The sequence below is a fragment of the Lonchura striata genome, chromosome 34 (genome assembly GCF_046129695.1).
Source record: "Lonchura striata isolate bLonStr1 chromosome 34, bLonStr1.mat, whole genome shotgun sequence".
NCBI classification, from domain to species: domain Eukaryota; kingdom Metazoa; phylum Chordata; class Aves; order Passeriformes; family Estrildidae; genus Lonchura; species Lonchura striata.
In genome coordinates this window covers 1,857,252-1,882,264 of record NC_134636.1, presented here as the reverse complement: position 1 = coordinate 1,882,264, position 25,013 = coordinate 1,857,252, and the positions used below count along the sequence as shown (strand labels likewise).

The 25,013-nt window shown below is 65.1% G+C and overlaps 1 protein-coding gene across 1 annotated transcript in view; it reads left to right on the top strand.

Moving 5' to 3' along the window:
- The window catches only part of CHD3 (chromodomain helicase DNA binding protein 3), a 58,068-nt gene extending 33,333 nt beyond the window's left edge, over positions 1-24,735 (top strand). Inside the window, exons 21-40 of the mRNA XM_077789512.1 lie at positions 188-305; positions 1,760-1,884; positions 3,103-3,334; positions 4,244-4,410; positions 5,544-5,721; positions 6,428-6,493; positions 7,199-7,284; positions 8,214-8,347; positions 10,678-10,822; positions 12,135-12,297; positions 13,168-13,280; positions 13,509-13,644; positions 14,677-14,775; positions 15,607-15,720; positions 16,257-16,365; positions 17,335-17,467; positions 18,428-18,623; positions 21,740-21,903; positions 23,594-23,723; positions 24,635-24,735. Of these exons, the coding sequence (XP_077645638.1) occupies positions 188-305; positions 1,760-1,884; positions 3,103-3,334; positions 4,244-4,410; positions 5,544-5,721; positions 6,428-6,493; positions 7,199-7,284; positions 8,214-8,347; positions 10,678-10,822; positions 12,135-12,297; positions 13,168-13,280; positions 13,509-13,644; positions 14,677-14,775; positions 15,607-15,720; positions 16,257-16,365; positions 17,335-17,467; positions 18,428-18,623; positions 21,740-21,903; positions 23,594-23,723; positions 24,635-24,735 (2,709 nt within the window). The remainder of the gene's footprint in view (positions 1-187; positions 306-1,759; positions 1,885-3,102; positions 3,335-4,243; positions 4,411-5,543; positions 5,722-6,427; positions 6,494-7,198; positions 7,285-8,213; positions 8,348-10,677; positions 10,823-12,134; positions 12,298-13,167; positions 13,281-13,508; positions 13,645-14,676; positions 14,776-15,606; positions 15,721-16,256; positions 16,366-17,334; positions 17,468-18,427; positions 18,624-21,739; positions 21,904-23,593; positions 23,724-24,634) is intronic.
- Positions 24,736-25,013: the final 278 nt, after the last annotated feature.

Here is a 25,013-nt window from a genome sequence, read left to right as displayed (position 1 = left end):
CAGTCTCTCCCAGTCCCACCCAGTGTGTCCAGTGAAGGGTCTCCAGCCTTTCCCAGTCCCTCCCAGTCCCTCCCAGTCCCTCCCAGTGTGCCCAGTACAGGGTCTCCAGCCTCTCCCAGTCCCTCCCAGTCCCTCCCAGTCGCTCCCAGTCCCTCCCAGTCGCTCCCAGTCTGACCAGTACGCGCAGATGACGAAGATGCTGGACCTGCTGGAGGATTTCCTGGACTACGAGGGCTACAAGTACGAGCGCATCGACGGCGGCATCACCGGGGCCCTGCGGCAGGAGGCCATCGACCGCTTCAACGGTAGGGAGGGGACGGGGACAGGGACGGGGACAGGGGACAAGGGACGGGGATGGGGACAGGGATGGGGACAGGGACAGGGACAGGGGACAAGGGACGGGGATGGGGACAGGGACAGGAACACAGGGACAGGGACAGGGGATGGACCAGGGCCCTGCGGCAGGAGGCCATCGACCGCTTCAACGGTAGGGAGGGGACGGGGACAGGGACGGGGACAGGGGACAAGGGACGGGGATGGGGACAGGGACAGGAACACAGGGACAGGGACAGGGACACAGGGACAGGGACAGGGACAGGGACAGGGACACAGGGACAGGGGACAAGGGACGGGGATGGGGACAGGGACAGGAACACAGGGACAGGGACAGGGGACAAGGGACAGGGACAGGGACACAGGGACAGGGACACAGGGACAGGGATGGGGACAGGGACAGGAGATGGACCAGGGCCCTGCGGCAGGAGGCCATCGACCACTTCAATGGTAGGGACGGGGACAAGGGACAGGGACACAGGGACAGGGACAGGGGACAAGGGACAGGGGACAAGGGACAGGGACAGGAGATGGACCAGGGCCCTGTGGCAGGAGGCCATCGACCACTTCAATGGTAGGGAGGGGGACAAGGGACAGGGACAGGGGATAGGGGACAGAGAGGGGACACAGGGATGGGGACAGGGGACAGGGGACAGGGCACAGGGATGGGGACAGGGACAGGGGATGGACCAGAGCTCTGCGGCAGGAGGCCATTGACTGCTTCAACGGTAGGGAGGGGGACAAGGGACAGGGACAGGGACAGGGGACAGGGGACAAGGGACAGGGATGGGGACAGGGACACAGGGACGGGGACAGGGACAGGGGACAGGGGAAGGGACAGGGGACAGGGGACAAGGGACGGGGACAGGGACAGGGACAGGGGATGGACCAGGGCCCTGCAGCAGGAGGCCATTGACCGCTTCAACGGTAGGGACGGGGACAAGGGACAGGGGATGGGGACAGGGACACAGGGACGGGGACAGGGCACAGGGAGGGGACAGGGACACAGGGACGGGGACAGAGGACAGGGACAGGGACAGGGACAGGGGATGGACCAGAGCTCTGCGGCAGGAAGCCATTGACCGCTTCAATGGTAGGGAGGGGACGGGGACGGGGACAAGGGATGGGGACAGGGACACAGGGACACAGGGACGGGGACAGGGGACAGGGACAGGGGACGGGGGACAGGGAAAGGGAAAGGGACAGGGGACAGGGCACAGGGAGGGGACAGGGACAAGGGACAGGGACGGAGATGGGGATGGGGACAGGGATAGGGACAGGGACAGGGGATGGGAACAGGGATGGGGACAGGGGACAGGGGGTGTGCAGGTGTCCTGGGGAATTCAGGTATTTTTGGGGTGAGTTTGGGGTGTTTTTGGGGTGAGTTTGGGGTGTTTTGGGTCCGTCACTGACGCCGGGGGGGCAGCGCCGGGGGCGCAGCAGTTCTGTTTCCTGCTGTCGACGCGGGCCGGGGGCCTCGGCATCAACCTGGCGACGGCCGACACCGTGGTCATCTTCGACTCGGACTGGAACCCCCACAACGACATCCAGGTGGGCACCGGGCACCTGTGCAGTGTCACCTGGGCAGTGTCACCTGGGCAGTGTCACCTGGACAGTGTCACCTGTGCAGTGTCACCTGGGCAGTGTCACCTGGACAGTGTCACCTGTGCAGTGCCACCCCTGGCACCTGGACAGTGTCACCTGGACAGTGTCACCTGTGCAGTGCCACCCCTGCACCTGGACAGTGTCACCTGTGCAGTGTCACCTGTGCCGTGCCATCCTCGGGCACCCTCCTGTCCCTGGTGTGTCCCTGGGATGTCCCCACCACGTCCCCATGATGCCTCTACAATGTCCCCATCCTCTCAGGCCTTCAACCTCGCTCCCCACCTCAGCCAGGGTGTCCCCCCATGTCCATAGGGTGTCCCTGGGGTGTCCCCATCCCATCTGACATGTCCCCTCATGTCCCTGGTGTGTCCCTGGGGTGTCCCCATCCCATCTGACATGTCCCCTCATGTCCCTGGTGTGTCCCCATCATGTCCCCAGGGTGTCCCTGACCTGTCCCATCCCTCCCAGGTCTTCAGCCTTGCTCTCCACCTCAGCCAAGGTGTCCCCTCATGTCCCTGGGGTGTCCCTGGTGTGTCCCCATCCCATCTGACCTGTCCCCTCATGTCCCTGGGGTGTCCCTGGGGTGTCCCCATCCCATCTGACCTGTCCCCTCATGTCCCTGGGGTGTCCCTGGGGTGTCCCCATCCCATCTGACATGTCCCCTCATGTCCCTGGGATGTCCCTGGTGTGTCCCCATCCCATCTGACATGTCCCCTCATGTCCCTGGGGTGTCCCTGGGGTGTCCCCATCCCATCTGACCTGTCCCTTCATGTCCCTGGAGTGTCCCTGGTGTGTCCCCATCCCATCTGACATGTCCCCTCATGTCCCTGGGGTGTCCCTGGTGTGTCCCCATCCCATCTGACCTGTCCCCTCATGTCCCTGGGGTGTCCCTGGTGTGTCCCCATCCCATCTGACCTGTCCCCTCATGTCCCTGGGGTGTCCCTGGTGTGTCCCCATCCCATCTGACCTGTCCCCTCATGTCCCTGGGGTGTCCCTGGTGTGTCCCCATCATGTCCCCAGGGTGTCCCTGACCTGTCCCGTCCCTCCCAGGCCTTCAGCCTCGCTCCCCACCTCAGCCAAGGTGTCCCTTCATGTCCCTGGGGTGTCCCTGGTGTGTCCCCAGGGTGTCCCCAGGATGTCCCCTCAATGTCCCGTCCCTCGCAGGCCTTCAGCCGCGCCCACCGCATCGGCCAGGCCAACAAGGTGATGATCTACCGCTTCGTGACGCGGGCCTCGGTGGAGGAGCGGATCACGCAGGTGGCCAAGCGCAAGATGATGCTGACGCACCTGGTGGTGCGCCCGGGGCTGGGCTCCAAGGCCGGCTCCATGTCCAAGCAGGAGCTCGACGACATCCTCAAGTTCGGCACCGAGGAGCTCTTCAAGGACGAGAACGAGGGTGGGCCCCGCGTGGGCCGGGCCGGGCCGGGCCGGGCTGGGCTGGGCTGGGCTGGGCTGGGTCGGGCTGGGCTGGGCTGGGCCGGGCTGGGCTGGGCTGGGCTGGGCTGGGCCGGGCCGGGCCGGGCCGGGCTGGGCTGGGCTGGGCTGGGCTGGGCTGGGCTGGGCCGGGCTGGGCTGGGCTGGGCTGGGCTGGGCCATGTTGGGTTGGACTGGGTCATGTTGGGCTGTGCTGGGCTGGGCTGGGTCATGTTGGGCCATGTTGGGTTGGACTGGGTCCTGCTGGGCCATGTTGGGTTGGATTGGGCTGTCTTGGGTTGGACTGGGTCCTGATGGGCTGTGTTGGGTTGGACTGGGCTGGGCTGGGCTGGGCTGGGCTGGGCCGGGCTGGGCCGGGCCATGTTGGGTTGGACTGGGCCATGTTGGGGTGGGCTGGGCTGGGCTGGGCCATGTTGGGCCATGTTGGGTTGGACTGGGTCATGTTGGGCCATGTCGGTTGGACTGGGCTCTCTTGGGTTGGACTGGGTCACGTTGGGCCATGTTGGGTTGGACTGGGCTGTCTTGGGTTGGACTGGGCCATGTTGGGTTGGACTGGGCCATGTTGGGCCATGTTGGTTGGACTGGGCTGTCTTGGGTTGGACTGGGCTGGGCTGGGCCATGGTGGCCAAGCCATGTCACATCGCCTTGGGGTGTGACAAATCCATGTCAGGCCATGTTGGGATGTGACAGAGCCATGTTGGGCCACGTTGGGATGTGACAAAGCCGTGTCACATCACCTTGGGACATGACAGGGCTGTGTCACATCACCTTGGGGTGTGACAAAGCCATGTTGGGACATGACAAGGCCGTGTCCCATCACCGTGGGGCGCGTCCGGCCGCGTCCCAGCGTGTCACACGCGTGGCCACGCAGGGGACAACAAGGAGGAGGACAGCAGCGTCATCCACTACGACAACGAGGCCATCGCGCGGCTGCTGGACCGCAACCAGGACGCCACCGACGACGCCGACGTGCAGAACATGAACGAGTACCTGAGCTCCTTCAAGGTGGCCCAGTACGTCGTCAGGGAGGAGGACAAGGTGTGCTGGGGACACCGGGGACACGGGGGGACGTGGGGGGACACGGGGACACCAGGGACACTGAGGACACCAGAGACACTGGGGACACTGAGGACAGTGGGGAACACTGGGGACACTGGGGATATTGGGAACACTGGGGACACTGGGGACATTGGGGGACACTGGGGACACTGGGGACATTGGAGACACTGGGATCACTGGGGGACACAGGGGACATTGGGGACACCAATGGGGACACCGGAGACATTGGGGACACTGGGGACACTGGGGACACACTGGGGACATGGGGGGACACGGGGATCACTGGGGGCGCTGGGGACATGGGGGGACACTGGGGACATTGGGGACACTGGGGACACTGGGGACACTGGGGGCACTGGGGACACTGGGGACATTAGGGACACAGGGGACATGAGAGACATGGGGGGACACGGGGGCTGTGGGAGACAGTGGGGACACGGGGACACTGGGGACATTGGGGACACTGGGGACACTGGGGACACTAACATGGCAGAGCTGGGGGCCTGGAGGGGATGGAGAGAGGAGATGTTGGGTGGGTGGAGCATGTGGGGACGTTGGAGATGGTGGAGGTGGCAGCGATGGAGACAGTGGGGTGGGGACAGTGGGGTGGGGACAATGGGATGATGGAGTTGGGAACCCTGGAGAAGATGGAGATGATGGAGACAGTGGAGATGGGGATGATGATGGGGATGGTGGAGGTGATGATGATAGAGATGATGATGGAGATGATTGAGATGATGATGGAGATGATGATGATGGTGGAGATGATGGAGATGATGATGGAGATGATTGAGATGATGATGATGATGGTGGAGATGATGGAGATGATGATGGAGATGATTGAGATGATGATGATGATGGTGGAGATGATGGAGATGATGACGATGGGAATGGTGGAGATGATGATGAAGCTGGAGATGATGATGGTAACGATGATGATGGAGTTGATGATGATGATGGTGGAGATGCTGATGCTGGAGACACCAAGGACAGGGACACCAGTGCTGGGCACGCCATCCCCAGCGCCGACCGACGCGGCGCTGACCCCGGGTGACCCCGGGTGACCCCGGGTGACCCCTGGGTGACCCCGGCTGACCCCGAGTGTCCGGCAGATCGAGGAGATCGAGCGGGAGATCATCAAGCAGGAGGAGAACGTGGACCCCGACTACTGGGAGAAGCTGCTGCGGCACCACTACGAGCAGCAGCAGGAGGACCTGGCCCGCAACCTGGGCAAGGGCAAGCGCGTGCGCAAGCAGGTCAACTACAACGACGCCGCCCAGGAGGACCAAGGTGGGCACTGGGGGGGACTGGGGGGGACTGGGAGGGACTGGGAGGGACTGGGATGGCACTGGGATGGACTGGGAGGGACTGGGATGGGACTGGGATGGACTGGGAGGGACTGGGATGGACTGGGAGGGACTGGGAGGGACTGGGATGGCACTGGGATGGATTGGGAGGGACTGGGATGGCACTGAGGGGCACTGGGAGGGACTGGGATGGACTGGGAGGGACTGGGATGGCACTGGGATGGACTGGGATGGACTGGGATGGGACTGGGATGGCACTGGGAGGGACTGGGATGGCACTGGGAGGGACTGGGATGGACTGGGAGGGACTGGGATGGGACTGGGATGGCACTGAGGGGCACTGGGAGGGACTGGGATGGACTGGGAGGGACTGGGAGGGACTGGGATGGACTGGGGTGGCACTGGCACACACTGGGTGGCACTGACACCCACCGGGGTGGCACTGGGACACACTGGGACACACTGGGTGGCACTGACACCCACCGGGGTGGCACTGGCACACACTGGGACAGACTGGGGACACACTGGGACACCCCAGGGTGACACTGTGACACACCGGGGTGGCACTGTGACACACTGGGTGGCACTGACACCCACCGGGGTGGCACTGGGACACACTGTGACACACTGGGTGGCACTGACACCCACCGGGGTGGCACCGAGTGTCCCCAACGCTGCCGTGTCCCCAGACAACCAGTCCGAGTACTCGGTGGGCTCCGAGGAGGAGGACGAGGACTTCGACGAGCGGCCCGAGGGTGGGTGGTGGCCCAGGGGGTCAGGGTGTCCCCAAGGGGGGTCAGGGTGGCCCCAAGGGGGGTCAGGGTGGCCCAGGGGGTCAGGGTGGGCCCAAAGGGGGTCAGGGTGGCCCAGGGGGTCAGGGTGTCCCCAAGGGGTCAGGGTGGCCCCAAGGGGGGTCAGGGTGCCATAGGGGGGGTCAGGGTGCCATAGGGGGGGTCAGGGTGTCCCTAAGGGGGGTCAGGGTGTCCCCGGGGGTGGTCAGGGTGCCATAGGGGGGGTCAGGGTGCCACAGGGGTGGTCAGGGTGCCATAGGGGGGGTCAGGGTGCCACAGGGGGGGTCAGGGTGCCATAGGGGGGTCAGGGTGCCATAGGGGGGGTCAGGGTGCCACAGGGGGGGTCAGGGTGCCATAGGGGGGTCAGGGTGTCCCCGGGGGGGGTCAGGGTGCCATAGGTGGGGTCAGGGTGCCATAGGGGGGTCAGGGTGTCCCCGGGGGGGGTCAGGGTGTCCCTAAGGGGGGTCAGGGTGCCATAGGGGGGGTCAGGGTGCCATAGGGGTGGTCAGGGTGTCCCCGGGGGGGAGGTCAGGGTGCCATAGGGGGGTCAGGGTGCCATAGGGGGGGTCAGGGTGCCATAGGGGGGTCAGGGTGTCCCCGGGGGGGTCAGGGTGTCCCCGGGGGGGTCAGGGTGCCGTGGGCGGGGCTGACCCCTCCGTCCCCGCCCAGGTCGGCGTCAGTCCAAGCGGCAGCTGCGGAACGAGAAGGACAAACCCCTCCCCCCACTGCTGGCCCGGGTGGGCGGCAACATCGAGGTGAGGGGACAGGGGACACCTGGGGACACCTGGGTCACCCCTGGGGACAGCCCGGGGACACCAGAATCATCCCTGGGGACACCCCGGGGACACCAGGGTCACCCCCAGGGACACCCCGGGACACCAGGGTCACCCCTGGGAACACCCCAGTGACACCCCGGGACACCAGGGTCACCTCTGGGGACACCCCGGCGACACCCCGGGACACCAGGGTCACCTCTGGGGACACCCCGGGACACCAGGGTCACCCCTGGGGACACCCCGGCGACACCCCGGGACACCAGGGTCACCTCTGGGGACACCCCGGGACACCAGGGTCACCCCTGGGGACACCCCGGGGACACCCCAGGACACCAGGGTCACCTCTGGGGACACCCCGGCGACACTCTGGGGCCACCAGAGTCACCTCTGGGGACACCCGGGGACACCAGAGTCACCTCTTGGGACACCCGGGACACCAGAGTCACTCCCGGGGGGTCAGGGCGTGCTCGGACACCTGAGGGACCCCCCAGCACCTGGGTCCCCAACTGAGGGACCCCACTGTCCCCTGCGTGGGGACAGGGCTTGGGGGGGCTCTGGACAGCCATGTCCCCAAGGTCCCCAGTGTCCCCAGGGTCCCTGATGTCCTCGATGTCCCCGATGTCCCCAATGTCCCCAAGGTCCCTGATGTCCTCGATGTCCCCGATGTCCCCTCAATGTCCCAGGAGCTGGGGTCCAACACGAGGCCTTCCTCAACACTGTCATGTGCTGGGGATTGATGGCAGGGTGTCCCCTGTCAACTGTGTCCCTCTGACCCCTGATGTCCCCAATGTCCCCGATGTCCCCTCGATGTCCCTGATGTCCCCAATGTCCCCGATGTCCCCAATGTCCCCGATGTCCCCGATGTCCCCAATGTCCCCGATGTCCCCAACGTCCCCTCGATGTCCCAGGTGCTGGGGTTCAACACGAGGCAGCGCAAGGCCTTCCTCAACGCTGTCATGCGCTGGGGGATGCCCCCCCAGGACGCCTTCACCTCCCAGTGGCTCGTGCGGGACCTGCGGGGCAAAACCGAGAAGGAGTTCAAGTAGGTGACAGCGGGGACAGCTGGGGACACCAGGGACGGGCGGTGGCACCGCGGAGGGGCGGCGGGGCCAAGGGCAGGCGGTGGCAGCAGGGATGAGTGGTGGCAGCAGGGATGAGTGGTGGCATCAAGGACAGGTGGTGGCATCAAGGACAGGTGGTGGCAGCAGGGATGAGTGGTGGCATCAAGGACAGGTGGTGGCATCAAGGACAGGTGGTGGCAGCAGGGATGAGTGGTGGCATCAGGGATGAGTGGTGGCATCAGGGACAGGTGGTGGCATCAGGGATGAGTGGTGGCATCAAGGACAGGTGGTGGCAGCAGGGATGAGTGGTGGCATCAGGGACAGGTGGTGGCATCAAGGACAGGTGGTGGCATCAAGGACAGGTGGTGGCATCGAGGACAGGTGGCAGCAGAGTAGCGAGGTGTCCGTGTGTCCCGTGTCCTTTGTCCTCGTGTGTCCCCATGTTCTCTGTGTCCGTTTGTCCCCATGTCGGTTTGTCCCCATGTCGGTTTGTCCCCATGTCCTTATTGTCCCCGTGTCCTTATTGTCCCCGTGTCCCCTCATCTTCCTGCGTGTCCCAGTGCCCTCCATTGTCCCCTGGTGTCCCCCTGGTGTCCCCCTGGTGTCCTGTGTCCCCCAATGTCCCCAGTGTCCCTGATGTCCCCAATCCCCCCAGTGTCCCCAATGTCTCCAATGTCCCTGATGTCCCCCATGTCCCCAATATCCCCGATGTCCCCGATGTCCCTGATGTCCCCAATCCCCCCAATGTCCCCGATGTCCCCAATGTCCCCCATGTCTCCAATGTCCCCCCTATGTCCCCAATCCCCCCGATGTCCCCGATGTCCCCGATGTCCCTGATGTCCCCAATCCCCCCAGTGTCCCCGATGTCTCCAATGTCTCCAATGTCCCCGATGTCCCCCATGTCCCCCATGTCTCCAATGTCCCTGATGTCCCCAATCCCCCCGATGTCCCCGATGTCCCCGTGCCACGTGATGAGCCCTTACTCAGCCGAGCGCCGCCGCTGTCGGTGTTCCTGGGGACCGGACGAGGCCGTGTCCCCCTCAGCCCGACACAAAGCCACCCCCGATGTCCCCAATGTCCCCTCGGGGGGCCGGGTGTGGCCCAGGGGACGCCAGAGCGGTGGCAGCTCCCTGCCCCGACCGGCACAGCCCCCACGGGCGCCGTGACGAGGGGACGGGCTGATGGCGCGGGGACAGCGGGGACAGCAGGGACAGTGGGGACACTGGGGACATCGGGACACTGGGGACATTGGGACACTGGGGACACTGAGGACACTGGGGACACTGGGGACACTGGGGACATCGGGGACGTTGGGGACACTGGGGACATCGGGGACGTTGGGGACACTGGGGACATTGGGACACTGGGGACATTGGGACACTGAGGACACTGGTGGCACTGGGGATACTGGGGACACTGGGGACATTGGGACACTGGGGACATCGAGGACACTGGTGGCACTGGGGATACTGGGGACACTGAGGACAGAATCAGTGGGGACAGTGACCCCGGGGCAGAGTGTGTGGGTGCAGTGGTGGCACAGGGGGTGGCGCAGACAGGGGTGGTGGCAGAGTTGGTGGCAGCAGCACAGGCAGGGTTGGTGGCACGGCAGTGGCACAGGGGGTGGGTGGCAGTGGCACAGGCAGGGTTGGTGGCACAGGGGTGGGTGGTGGCACAGAGGGTGGGTGGCAGAGGCCCTGGCAGGGTTGGTGGCACAGGGGGTGGGTGGCAGTGGCACAGGAGTGGGTGGCAGCCGCCCTGGGAGGGTTGGTGGCACAGGGGGTGGGTGGCAGTGGCACAGGGGTGGGTGGCAGTGGCACAGGCAGGGTTGGTGGCACGGCAGTGGCACAAGGGTGGGTGGCAGTGGCACAGGGGGTGGGTGGCAGCCGCCCTGGCAGGGGTGGTGGCACAGGGGTGGGTGGCAGCGGCACAGGGGTGGGTGGCAGCGGCACAGGGGTGGGTGGCAGCTGCCCTGGCACAGCGGTGGTGGCACAGGAGTGGGTGGCAGCGGCACAGGGGTGGGTGGCAGCCGCCCTGGCAGGGATGGTGGCACAGGGGTGGGTGGCAGCGGCACAGGGGTGGGTGGCAGCCACCCTGGCACGGCGGTGGTGGCACAGGAAGGGGTGGTGGCACAGGGGTGGGTGGCAGCGGCACAGGGGTGGGTGGCAGCGGCACAGGGGTGGGTGGCAGCTGCCCTGGCACGGCGGTGGTGGCACAGGGGCGGGTGGCAGCCGCCCTGGCACGGCGGTGGTGGCACAGGGGCGGGTGGCAGCCGCCCTGGCACGGCGGTGGCCCTGAGCGCTGTCCCCAGGGCCTACGTGTCCCTGTTCATGCGGCACCTGTGCGAGCCGGGTGCCGACGGCTCCGAGACCTTCGCGGACGGCGTCCCCCGGGAGGGGCTGTCCCGGCAGCAGGTGCTGACCCGCATCGGCGTCATGTCCCTCGTCAAGAAAAAGGTACGGGACAGCTGGGACAGGCTGGGGACATGGCTGGGACAGATGGGACAGGCTGGGGACACGGCTGGGACAGCTGGGACAGCTGGGACAGGCTGGGGACAGGCTGGGACAGCTGGGACAGCTGGGGACACGACTGGGGACACGGCCGGGACAGCTGGGACAGCTGGGACAGCTGGGATAGGCTGGGGACACGACTGGGGACACGGCTGGGACAGGCTGGGACAGCTGGGACAGCTGGGGACACGGCTGGTGACACGGCTGGGACAGCTGGGACAGGCTGGGGACAGGCTGGGGACACCTGGGACAGGCTCGGGACACGGCTGGGACAGCTGGGACAGCTGGGACAGGCTGGGGACAGGCTGGGACAGCTGGGACAGGCTGGGGACAGGCTGGGGACACCTGGGACAGGCTGGGGACACGGCTGGGACAGCTGGGACAGCTGGGACAGGCTGGGACAGCTGGGACAGCTGGGACAGCTGGGGACAGCTGGGGACAGGCTGGGACAGCTGGGACAGCTGGGACAGGCTGGGACAGCTGGGACAGGCTGGGGACACAGCTGGGACAGGCTGGGGACACGACTGGGACAGCTGGGACAGCTGGGGACACGGCTGGGACAGCTGGGACAGCTGGGACAGGCTGGGACAGCTGGGACAGGCTGGGGACACGGCTGGGACAGCTGGGACAGCTGGGGACAGGCTGGGACAGGCTGGGGACACGACTGGGACAGCTGGGACAGCTGGGGACAGGCTGGGACAGGCTGGGACAGGCTGGGGACACGGCTGGGACAGCTGGGACAGCTGGGACAGCCTGGGGACACGACTGGGGACAGGCTGGGACAGGCTGGGACAGCTGGGACAGGCTGGGGACAGGCTGGGGACAGGCTGGGGACACGGCTGGGACACCTGGGACAGGCTGGGGACAACTGGGACAGACTGGGGATACGGCTGGGGACATGGTTGGGACAGCTGGGACAGGCTGGGACAGACTGGGGACACACATGGTGGAGCCAGAGACAGCCTGGGGACAGCCAGGGTTTTTGGGGTGGATTTTTAGGGTTTTTGGGGTGGATTTTTAGGGATTTTGGGGTGGATTTTTAGGGATTTTGGGGTTTTTGACCCCCGTTTGTCCCCCCAGGTGCAGGAGTTCGAGCACATCAACGGCCGCTGGTCCCTGCCCGAGCTGGGCACTGGGGGTTTTGGGGTGGATTTTTAGGGTTTTTGGGGTTGTTTTTAGGGATTTTGGGGTGGATTTTTAGGGTTTTGGGATTGTTTTTAGGGATTTTGGGGTTTTTGACCCCCGTTTGTCCCCCCAGGTGCAGGAGTTCGAGCACATCAACGGCCGCTGGTCCCTGCCCGAGCTGGCCCCCGAGCCCAGCGCCGACTCCAAGCGCTCGTCCCGCGCCTCCTCCCCCGCCAAGACCGGCCCCCCCAGCCCCGAGCAGAGCGGCCCCCCCAGCCCCGCGCCCCCCACGCCCGGTACCCACCGGGGACACGGAGGGGACACGGCTGGGGACAGGGATGGGAACATGGCTGGGACACGGCTGGGACACGGGGACAGGGATGGGACATGGCTGGGACACTGGGACAGGGATGGGACATGGATGGGACACTGGGACAGGGATGGGGACAGGGGTGGGACACAGGGACAGGGATGGGGACATGGGGACATGGATGGGGACACAGCTGGGGACATGGGGACAGGCATGGGGACACAGATGGGACATGGGGACAGGGGTGGGGACATGGGGACAGGGATGGGGACATGGGGACATGGCTGGGGACAGGGGATGGGAACACAGGGACAGGGATGGGGACACGGCTGGGACATGGGGACAGGGATGGGGACATGGATGGGACATGGGGACAGGGATGGGGACAGGGATGGGACATGGGGACACGGCTGGGGACACAGGGACAGGGATGGGAACATGGCTGGGACACAGGGACAGGCATGGGGACACAGATGGGACATGGGGACAGGGGTGAGGACATGGGGACAAGGATGGGGACAGGGGTGGGGACATGACGACGGCTGGGACACGGCTGGGACACTGGGACAGGGATGGGGACACAGCTGGGGACATGGGGACAGGGATGGGAACATGGCTGGGACACAGGGACAGGGATGGGGACACTGGGACAGGGATGGGGACACAGCTGGGGACACGGGGACAGGGATGGGGACACAGCTGGGGACACGGGGACAGGGATGGAACTTGGCTGGGGACAGGGATGGGGACACGGGGACAAGGATGGAGACACAGGGACATGGGGACATGGGCGGAGGACATGGCTGGGGACAGGATGGGGACAGATGTCCTGATGTCCGATGTCCCCTGTCCCCAGCCACGCCGGCGCCCAGCGAGCGCGGGGACGGGCCAGGGCCACCCCCGGACAGGGACGAGGGTGACACCAGGGACGAGAAGGAGCCCAAAGGGCCCGAGAAGATGGAGACAGATGTGAGTGACACAACCCTGTCCCCAGCCCTGTCCCCAAACCTGTCCCCACCACGTCCTCCCTGTTCCCAGTCACGTTCTCCTTGTCCCCAGCTCTGTCCCATCCCTGTCCCCAGCGCTGTCCTCGCCCTCCTGTCCCCTCCCCACCATCCCCCCGTCGCTGTCACCCCCGGAGGGGGGTGATGTCCCCATGGGGACACGGGGGGTGACAGCCCCGCCCTGTCCCCGCAGCCCCCTGTCCCCGAGGTGCCACCGTCGCCGGGCGATGGCAGCGAGGCCGAAGGGCCCCGCAAGGGGGACGAGGAGGAGGGGCCCGGCCACAGGGACCCCGAGGCCGAAGGGGCCCCGGCCCGCGAGGAGCGGCCAGGTGAGACCCCCGGGACCCCCGAATCCCGGGGAGCCCCAAATCCCAGATACCCGAATCCCAGGGAGCCCCAAATCCCAGATACCCGAATCCCAGATACCCCGAATCCTGGGGAACCCTGAATCCCAGATACCCCAAATCCTGGGGAGCCCCAAATTCCAGATACCCGAATCCCGGGGAGCCCCAAATCCCAGATACCCCGAGTCCTGGGGAGCCCCAAATCCCAGATACCCCGAATCCCAGATACCCCGAATCCCGGGGAGCCCCAAATCCCAGATACCCGAATCCCAGGGAGGCCCAAATCCCTGATACCCCGAATCGCAGATACCCCGAATCCTGGGGAGCCCCAAATCCCAGATACCCGAATCCCAGATACCCTAAATCCCGGGGAGCCCCAAATCCCAGATACCCGAATCCTGGGGAGCCCCAAATCCCAGATACCCGAATCCTGGGGAGCCCCAAATCCCAGATACCCCAAATCCCGGGGAGCCCCAAATCCCAGATACCCCGAGTCCTGGGGAGCCCCAAATTCCAGATACCCCGAATCCCAGATACCCCGAATCCCGGGGAACCCCAAATCCCAGATACCCCGAATCCTGGGGAGCCCCAAATCCCAGATACCCTAAATCCCAAAACCTCAAATCCCAGAACCCAAAAACTCCAATCCCAAACCCCAAAAACCCCAGAACCCAGAACTCCAAACCCCAGAACCCCAAACCCCAAGAACCCCAAATCCCAAAAACCCCCAATCCCAAACCCCAAATCCCCAACCCCAAACCCCAAATCCCCAACCCCAAACCCCAAATCCCAAAAACCCCAAATCCCCAATCCCAAACCCCAAATCCCCAATCCCAAACCCCCAATCCCAAAAACCCCAAACCCCAAATCCCCAACCCCAAACCCCCAATCCCAAAAACCCCAAACCCCCAATCCCAAACCCCAAATCCCCAATCCCAAACCCCAAATCCCAAAAACCCCCAATCCCAAACCCCAAATCCCCAATCCCAAACCCCGAGCCCGCCGCCGCCCCGGCAGGGCCCGAGGCCGAGAAGGTTCCGGGGCTGGACAAGGGGGACGAGAAGACCCCGGAGGAGGAGCCCAAGGAGCGCCCGGGAGACCCCGACCCCAAAAGAGGTGCGGGGGCGGGGCTTGGAGGGGCGGGGCTTGGAGGGGGCGGGGCTTGGAGGGGGCGGGGCTTGGAGGGGGCGGGGCTTGGAGGGGCGGGGCCTCGGGTGGCGGGTGTGGTTTGGGGGTGTGGCCTAACCCACCCCTTATTTCTTATTGGCTGCTTTTCGGGGGGTCTGGGGGTGTTTTGGGGGGCCCAAAGGGGGTCAAGCCTGTCCCTGTGCCCCCAAAATGTGTCCCTGACCCCCCCAAACTGTCCCTGAACCACCCCCAGACCTGTCCCTGACCCCCCTAAATGAGTCCCTGACCCCCCAAAGTGTCCCTGTCCCCCCAAACCTGTCCCTGCTCCCCCAAACCTGTCCCCCCGAACTGTCCCTGTCCCCCCAAACTGTCCCTGCCCACCAAACCTGTCCCTGTCCCCCCAAACTGTCCCTGCCCCCCCAAACCTGTCCCCCCAAACTGTCCCTGCTCCCCCAAACTGTCCCTGTCCCCCCAAACTGTCCCTGCTCCCCCAAACTGTCCCTGTCCCCCCAAACTGTCCCTGCTCCCCCAAACCTGTCCCCCCAAACTGTCCCTGTCCCCCCAAACCCATCCCCCCAAACTGTCCGTGCCCCCAAAACCTGTCCCCCCAAACTGTCCCTGTCCCCCCAAACTGTCCCTGCCCCCCCAAACCCGTCCCCCCAAACTGTCCCTGCCCCCCAAACTGTCCCTGCCCCCCCAAACTGTCCCTGCCCCCCCAAACCCGTCCCCCCAAACTGTCCCTGCCCCCCAAACTGTCCCTGCCCCCCCAAACTGTCCATGCCCCCCAAACCCGTCCCCCCAAAGTGTCCCTGCCCGCAGAGGAGCCGAGGGCCGAGCGGGAGCCCCGGCCGGAGCCGCGGCCCAACGGCCGCCGGGAGGACAAGGCCGAGAAGCCGCGGTTCATGTTCAACATCGCCGACGGCGGCTTCACCGGTGAGTGCCGGGACACCGGGACACCGGGACACCGGGACAGCTGGGGACACTGGGACATCGGGGACACTGGGGACAGCTGGGGACAGCTGGGGACAACCGGGACACCAGGGACACCGGGGACACCGGGGACACCGGGGACACTGGGGACACCCCCAGGACACCAGGGGACACCCAGGACAGCAGGGACAGCGGGGGATACACTGGGGACACTGGGGGACACCCGGGACACCCAGGACACTGGGGACAGCTGGGGACACCGGGGGACAGCCCCGGGACAGCCAGGGGATACACCGGGGACACTGGGGGACAGCTGGGGACAGCTGGGGGACACCCAGGACAGCTGGGGACACCAAGGGACAGCTGGGGACATCCCAGGGGACAGCCTGGGGACACCCGGGACAGCTGGGGACAGCCAGGGACACCCAGGGGACAACCAGGGACACCCAAGGGACACCCGGGCGACATCCAGGGACACCCAGGGACACCCAGGGGACACCCGGGGACACCGGGGGACCCTGACCCGCTGTTCCCGGCAGAGCTGCACACGCTGTGGCAGAACGAGGAGCGCGCCGCCATCTCCTCGGGGAAGCTCAACGAGATCTGGCACCGGCGCCACGACTACTGGCTGCTGGCCGGGATCGTCCTGTATCCTTGGGGATTGGGGGTGTCACCGGGATTTGGGGTGTCACCCGGGGATTTGGGGTGTCACTGGGATTTGGGGTGTCACCGGGATTTGGGGTGTCACCCGGGGATTTGGGGTGTCACCGGGATTTGGGGTGTCACCGGGATTTGGGGTGTCCCCAGGGGATTTGGGGTGTCACCAGGGGATTTGGGGTGTCAGCAGGGCTGGGACAGTGACACTGTGGTGAGGGTGACAGCACGATGAGGGTGACAGCCAGGAGAAGATGACACGATGAGGGTGACAGTTAGGAGAGGGTGACACAGTGAGGGTGACAGCCAGCAGAGGGTGACGTCCATTCCTGGTGTGCTGTGTATAGGGGACCTTGGGGACAGCGAGATGTGACGATGCAGTGACAGGTGACATGGTGACACAGTGACACATTGACAGGGTGACACAGTGACATGATGACACGGTGACAGGTGACAGTCCTTAGCGCACAGCCACGGCTCCATGGGCTGTGTATGGGGGATGGTGGGGACAGGGTGACAGGTTGACAGGTGACACAGTGACAGGGTGACACGGTGACAGGTGACACAGTGACAGGTGACGTGGTGACACCATGACAGGTGACACGGTGACACAGTGACACAGTGACAGGTGACACAGTGACACAGTGACAGGTGACACGGTGACAGGGTGACACGGTGACACGGTGACACAGTGATATAGTGACAGGTGACACAGTGACAGGGTGACACGACACGGTGACACAGTGACATGGTGACACAGTGACACAGTGGCAGGTGACACAGTGACAGGGTGACACGACACGGTGACAGGTGACACAGTGATACAGTGACATGATGACACGGTGACACAGTGACAGGTGACACGGTGACACAGTGACAGGTGACACAGTGACACAGTGACAGGTGACACAGTGACACAGTGACAGGTGACACGGTGGCACGGTGACGGTCCTTAGCGCGCAGCCACGGCTACGCGCGCTGGACCGACATCCAGAACGACGGCGCCTTCGGGGTCATCAACGAACCCTTCAAGGGCGAGGCCTCCAAGGGCAACTTCCTGGAGATGAAGAACAAGTTCCTGGCGCGGCGCTTCAAGGTCAGCGCCGGGGACACCGGGGGGACACCGGGGGGACACCGGGGGGACACCGGGGGAGGTGACACCGGGGGGGACACCGGGGGGACACCATGGGGGTGACACCGGGGGGACACTGGGGGGACACCGGGGGGTGACACCATGGGGGTGGCACCACGAGGGGCTGGGAGGAGCGGGACGGGAGCCGAGGGTGCTCGGACACCACCGGCAGCTGGGTGGGGGCTGCGGGTGGTGGGCGAGGCCAGGGCTGGGCACCCGGACACATGGGTGCTCCAACCGGACACCTGGGTGCTCCAACCGGACACCGGGGTGCTCCAACCGGACACCTGGGTGCTCTAACCGGACACCGGGGTGCTCCAACCGGACACCTGGGTGCTCCAACCGGACACCTGGGTGCTCCAACCAGACACCGGGGTGCTCCAACCGGACACCTGGGTGCTCCAACCGGACACCTGGGTGCTCCAACCAGACACCGGGGTGCTCCAACCGGACACCTGGGTGCTCCAACCGGACACCTGGGTGCTCCAGATGTTGATGGGGTCAGGGTGGGGCCCACCAACACCTGGATCCTCCAGATGTTGGGTCTCCCCACCCCCTGGACCCCCTCCCCACCCCTGCTGACCCCTCCCCACACCCCCTGACCCTCCCTCACCCCCTCCCACCCCCTCCCCGCCCCCCCGACCCCTTCCCCACCCCCGCTGACCCCTCCCCACCCCCGCTGACCCTCACCCACCCCCCCTGACCCCTCCCCACCCCCCCTGACCCCTCCCCACCCCGCTGACCCTCACCCACCCTGCTGACCCCTCCCCACACCCCCTGACCCCCTCCCCACCCCATCCCCACCCCCGCTGACCCCCTCCCCACCCCCGCTGACCCCTCCCCACACCCCCTGACCCCCTCCCCACCCCATCCCCACCCCCGCTGACCCTCACCCACCCCGCTGACCCCTCCCCGCGCCCGCAGCTGCTGGAGCAGGCGCTGGTGATCGAGGAGCAGCTGCGGCGCGCCGCCTACCTGAACATGACGCAGGACCCCGGGCACCCCGCCATGGCGCTGAACACGCGCTTCGCCGAGGTCGAGTGCCTGGCCGAGAGCCACCAGCACTTGTCCAAGGAGTCGCTGGCGGGCAACAAGCCGGCCAACGCCGTGCTGCACAAGGGTAAGCGGCGGCCGGGCCGGCGGGCACGGCGCGCGCGGCTCTGAGCGCGGCTGTGAGCGCGGCTGTGAGTGCTGCGGCTGTGAGCGCGGCTGTGAGCACAGCGGCTGTGAGCGCTGCGGCTGTGAGTGCTGCGGCTGTGAGCACAGCGGCTGTGAGCGCGGCTGTGAGCGCAGCACGCGCGGCTGTGAGCGCAGCACGCGCGGCTGTGAGCGCTGCGGCTGTGAGCGCGGCTGTGAGCGCTGCGGCTGTGAGTGCTGCGGCTGTGAGCGCGGCTGTGAGCACAGCGGCTGTGAGTGCGGCTGTGAGCGCAGCACGCGCGGCTGTGAGCGCGGCTGTGAGCGCCGCGCCTCTGTACGCGCTGCCTGGCAGCCATTAAACTCGCCTTTGCTCCAACGCCGCCTCCCGCTGTCTCCTTGCTCCGCGGGCGCGGCCGGGCGGGCGCGACGGGCCGAGTAAGGGCGGAGTAAAGTGTTAGTGAGGGAGGAGTAAAGTGTTAGTGAGGGCGGAGTAAAGTGCTAGTGAGGAAGGAGTAATGGCGGAGTGAAGTGTTAGTGAGGGAGGAGTAACAGCGGAGTAACATGCGAGTGAGGGAGGAGTAACGGCGGAGTAAAGTACTAGTGAGGGCGGAGTGAGGTGCTAGTGAGGGCAGAGTAACGGCAGAGTAAAGTGCTAGTGAGGGCGGAGTGAGGTGCTAGTGAGGGCAGAGTAACGGCAGAGTAAAGTGCTAGTGAGGGCGGAGTGAGGGCGGAGTGAAGTGCTAGTGAGGGAGGAGTAAGGGAGGAGTAAAGTGCTAGTGAGGGTGGAGTAAGGTTGGAGTAGGGTCGGAGTAAAGTGTTAGTGAGGGCAGAGTAAAGTGCTAGTGAGGTCGGAGTGAGGTCTGAGTGAAGTCCAAGTAAGGTCGGAGTAAAGTCCTGGCAAAGTCAGAGAAAAGTCAGAGCAAAGTCAGAGTAAAGTCCCAGTAAAGTCCAAGTAAGCTGGGATTGAGATCGGAGCAAAGTCCTAGCAAAGTTGGAGTAAGGTCCAAGTAAAGTCCAGATAAGGTCTGAGTAAAGTCAGAATAAGGTAGGCGTAAAGTAGAACTAAAGTCCGACTAAAGTTCCGACTGAAGGCCTGGTAAATTCTGAGTAAGCTCGGAGTAAAGTCAGTGTAAGGAGGGCGGCGCGTGGAGGGGCTGTGGCTTGGCGCTGAGGCTCTGCTGAGTAGCTGTGGTGTAAAGCTGGAGTATGTCCCCGGTGCGTCCTGTGTGTATCTCTGGAGTAGTTTACTCCTCGGTCCCTTCTCCTTTCCCTCCCTCCCTCCCTCCCTCCTCACCCGGGGGTTTGGTGGAGTATCCCCGGAGTATCCCCGCAGTGCATGCTGCGAGTAAGGCTGGAGTAGCGCCGGTGTGAGCCCGGAGTATCCCCGGTGTAACCAGTGAGAAACCCAGAGGACTCTGGAGGGATGAGCTGAGTAAACCCAGAGTATCCCTGGTGGATTTAATGCCAGGAGTATCCCCTGAGTGACTCCAGAGCAGACCCGGAGCCGCCTCTGTGTGTCCGAGGAGTAGCCACCGAGTAGCCACTGAGTAGCCACCGAGTAGCCACCGAGTAGCCACAGAGCAGCCCGGTGTGTGCAGGCCTGCAGCAAGGCAGGAGTAACCCTGGAGTGTCTCTGGAGTACCCGAGGAGTATCCCCAGAGTGTTGAGAGTAACCCTGGAGTATCTCTGGAGTACCCGAGGAGTATCCCCAGAGTGTTGAGAGTAACCCTGGAGTGTCTCTGGAGTACCCGAGGAGTATCCCCAGAGTGTTGAGAGTAACCCTGGAGTATCACTGGAGTACCCGAGGAGTATCCCCAGAGTGTTGAGAGTAACCCTGGAGTATCTCTGGAGTACCCGAGGAGTATCCCCAGAGTGTTGAGAGTAACCCTGGAGTATCACTGGAGTACCCGAGGAGTATCCCCAGAGTGTTGAGAGTAACCCTGGAGTATCTCTGGAGTACCTTGAGGAGATACTCGGAGTAAGGAGCACACCTGGGGTATCTCCGCTGTGGGCGAGGCGTGCCCTGAGTAAGACAGGAGTACACCTTGAGTAAGTCAGGAGTACCCCCAGAGTAACTCCAGAGTACCCCCCGAGTACCCCCAGCCTACTCACACCCCTCCCCTGCACAGGTGCTACCCCCGAGTAAGCTCTGAGTACCCCCTGAGTAACTCCCAGCTCCTCCCCCTCCCTCTCCCCACCCCCGTTCTCACATGAGTATCTCCCACGCACCCCCTCCCTGTGAGTAACCCATGAGTAAGCTGTGAGCGACCCGTGACTAACCCATGAGTAAGCTGAGTGACCCCTGAGTAACCCATAAGTGACCTATGAGAGACCCATGAGTAACCCCTGAGTGACCCATGAGTAACCCCTGAGTAAGCCCTGATTAACCCTGGATAACCCCTGAGTAAGCTGTGAGTGACCCCTGAGTGACCCATGAGTAACCCATGAGTAACCCCTGATTAACCCTGGGTAACCCCTGAGTAAGCTGTGAGTGACCCATGAGTGACCCGTGAGTGACCCATGAGTAACCCCTGAGTAAGCTGTGAGTGACCAGAGTACCCCAAGTACCCCCTCAGTAACCCCCAAGTAACCTGTGAGTAACCCCCAAGTAACCGCTCAGTACCCGAGTAACCCCTGAGCACCCCCGAGGAACCTGCGAGTAACCCCTGAGTAACCCCACCAAGTACCCCTGAGTAACCCCTGAGTACCCCCCGAGTACCCCGAGTAACCCCTCAGTAAACCCCTCAGTACCCCGTGAGTACCCCCAAGTACCCCCCGAGTACCCTGTGAGTACCTCGTGAGCACCCCCCGAGTAACCCCGAGTAACCCCTCAGTACCCCGTGAGTACCCCCCGAGTACCCTGTGAGTACCCTGTGAGTACCCCGTGAGTACCTCATGAGTGAGTACCCCCCGAGTACCTCGTGAGTACCCTGTGAGTGAGTACCCCGTGAGTACCTCATGAGTGAGTACCCCCCGAGTACCTCGTGAGTACCCTGTGAGTGACTACCCCGTGAGTGAGTACCCCCCGAGTACCCCCCGAGTAGGCGGTGAGTAGGCGGTGAGTAGGCGGTGAGTAAGGGTGTCTCTCTTGGCGGGCAGTGCTGAACCAGCTGGAGGAGCTGCTGAGCGACATGAAGGCGGACGTGACGCGCCTGCCGGCCACGCTGTCGCGCATCCCGCCCATCGCCGCGCGCCTGCAGATGTCGGAGCGCAGCATCCTCAGCCGCCTGGCCAGCAAGGGCGCCGAGAGCCACCCCCCGCCCGTGAGTGACACCCTGTCACACTGTCACATTGTCACCGTGTCACCCTGACACCCTGTCACACTGTCACACTGTCACCCTGTCACACTGTCACACTGCCACCTCGGCATCCTCAGCCGCCTGGCCAGCAAGGGCGCCGAGAGCCACCCCCCGCCTGTGAGTGACACCCTGTCACACTGTCACACTGTCACCCTGTCACACTGTCACTGTGTCACACTGTCACCCTGTCACACTGTCACACTGTCACACTGTCACCCTGTCACACTGTCACTGTGTCACACTGTCACCCTGTCACACTGTCACACTGTCACACTGCCACCTCGGCATCCTCAGCCGCCTGGCCAGCAAGGGCGCCGAGAGCCACCCCCTGCCCGTGAGTGACACTGTCACCCTGTCACATTGTCACCGTGTCACCCTGACACACTGTCACCCTGTCACACTGTCACCCTGTCACACTGTCACACTGCCACCTCGGCATCCTCAGCCGCCTGGCCAGCAAGGGCGCCGAGAGCCACCCCCCGCCCGTGAGTGACACCCTGTCACACTGTCACATTGTCACCCTGTCACACTGTCACCCTGTCACACTGTCACTGTGTCACACTGTCACCCTGACACCCTGTCACACTGTCACACTGTCACACTGCCACCTCGGCATCCTCAGCCGCCTGGCCAGCAAGGGCGCCGAGAGCCACCCCCCGCCCGTGAGTGACACCCTGTGACACTGTCACCCTGTCACATTGTCACCCTGTCACATTGTCACCCTGTCACACTGTCACACTGTCACCCTGACACACTGTCACCCTGACACCCTGTCACACTGTCACACTGTCACCCTGTCACATTGTCCCCGTGTCACCCTGTCACACTGTCACCCTGACACCCTGTCACCCTGTCACCCTGTCACCCCACCGTGGGGACATTGGTATTGTCCCCCTGTCACCCAGCCCCAGGGACATTGTCCACGCCTTGGGGACAGCCCTGACCCTGGGGACAGCCTGTCCTGAGGACACCCCTGGCTGTGGGGGTGGCAGCAGGAGGTGACCCCAGGAGGTGACAGTGACGGGGTGACACCAGGAGGTGACAGGTGACCCCAGGAGGTGACAGTGACGGGGTGACCCTGGGAGGTGACAGTGGGGTGGTGGCTCTAGGAGGTGACGGGGAGGGTGACTCCATGGGGTGACCCCGGGAGGTGACAGCATGGGGGTGGCACCAGGAGGTAACACTGGGAGGTGACCCCAGGTGACCCTGGAGGTGACAGTGGGAGGTGACACCATGGGGTGACCCTGGGCAGTGACCCCAGAACTTACCCCTGTCACTGTCCCCTGTCCCTGTGTCCCTGTCACTGTCCCCTGTCCCTGTCCCCTGTCCCTCTGTCCCTGTCCCTCTGTCCCTGTCCCTCTGTCCCCGTCCCTGTGTCCCTGTCCCCTGTCCCTGTCCCCTGTCCTGTCCCTGTCCCTGTCCCTGTCCCTGTCCCTGTCCCTGTCCCTGTCCCCTGTCCCTGTCCCCTGTCCCTGTCCCCTGTCCTGTCCCCTGTCCTGTCCCTGTCCCTGTCCCTGTCCCTGTCCCTGTCCCCTGTCCCTGTCCCCTGTCACTGTCCCCTGTCCCTGTCCCTGTCCCCTGTCCCTGTCCCTGTCCCCCGTCCCTGTCCCCTGTCCTGTCCCCTGTCCTGTCCCTGTCCCCGTGCTGTCCCCAGACCTTCCCGCCGGGGCCCTACGCGACCCCCCCGAGCTACGGGGGCACCTTTGGGACCCCCCCAGCCGGAGCCCTGCCCCACCCCGGGGGGGCCAACTACAGCCAGATGCCACCGGGCTCCTTCATCTCCGGTGAGACACCGGGACACCGGGACACCGGGGACACCGGGGACACCGGGGGGGACTGGGGACAACGGGGGGACACGGGACACCGGGGGGGACTGGGGACATTGGGGACACTGGGGACACTGAGGGGGACTGGGGACAACGGGGGGACACCGGGGACACCGGGGGGGACTGGGGGGACTGGGGACACTGGGGTGGATACTGGGGGGACACCGGGGGGGACTGGGGACACTGGGGGGGACTGGGGGGACTGGGGACACTGGGTGATCCCCAAAAATGGGACACTGGGGACACTGGGGGGGACAAAATGGGACACGGGGGGGGGGTCCCTGGGGTCTCTGAGGGTGTCATTGGGTGGAGAAGGGGGTTCCCTTGGGGTCCCATGGGTGGGGGTCTCTGGGGCGGTTCCCATGGGTGGGGGTCCCATGGGTGGGGGTCCCATGGGTGGGTGTGGGGGTCTCGGGGGAGGTTCCCATGGGTGGGGGTCCCATGGGTGGGTGTGGGGGTCTCGGGGGCGGTTCCCATGGGTGGGGGTCCCATGGGTGGGGTTCCCATGGGTGGGGGTCCCATGGGTGGGTGTGGGGGTCTCGGGGGAGGTTCCCATGGGTGGGGGTCCCATGGGTGGGTGTGGGGGTCTCGGGGGAGGTTCCCATGGGTGGGGGTCCCATGGGTGGGGGTCCCATGGGTGGGGGTCCCATGGGTGAGGGTCCCTGACCCCCGTGTGTCCCCCCAGCCTCGAACGGCCCCGCGGTGCTGGTGAAGCGGGGTGGGTGTGGGGTTCCCATGGGTGGGTGTGGGGGTCTCGGGGGCGGTTCCCATGGGTGGGGGTCCCATGGGTGGGTGTGGGGGTCTCGGGGGCGGTTCCCATGGGTGGGGGTCCCATGGGTGGGGGTCCCTGACCCCCGTGTCCCCCCCAGCCTCGAACGGCCCCGCGGTGCTGGTGAAGCGCGAGGCGGAGGCGCTGGAGCGGAAGGAGCCGCCGCCGCGGGGGGGGGAGGTGATCTGCATCGACGACTGAGGGGGGGGAGGGGCCGGGGGTCCCCCCTGCCCCTCCCCCCCCCAAACCCCCACCCCGGGGCGGCCCCGAGCCCGGCGGGGGGAGGGGCGGGGGGTGGGGGAGGGGGGGAGGGGCTATAAATACGGAATTTGGAATTCTATAGGAGCGGGGTCGGGGGGAGGGGCGCTCCCCGGCCCTCCCCCCCCGCCCGGGCTCCGTTTCACCGCAGAGAATAAACCCGAGTCTGTCCCGGGATTGTCCCAGACTGGGGAATAAACCCGGGATTGTCCCAAAGGAGT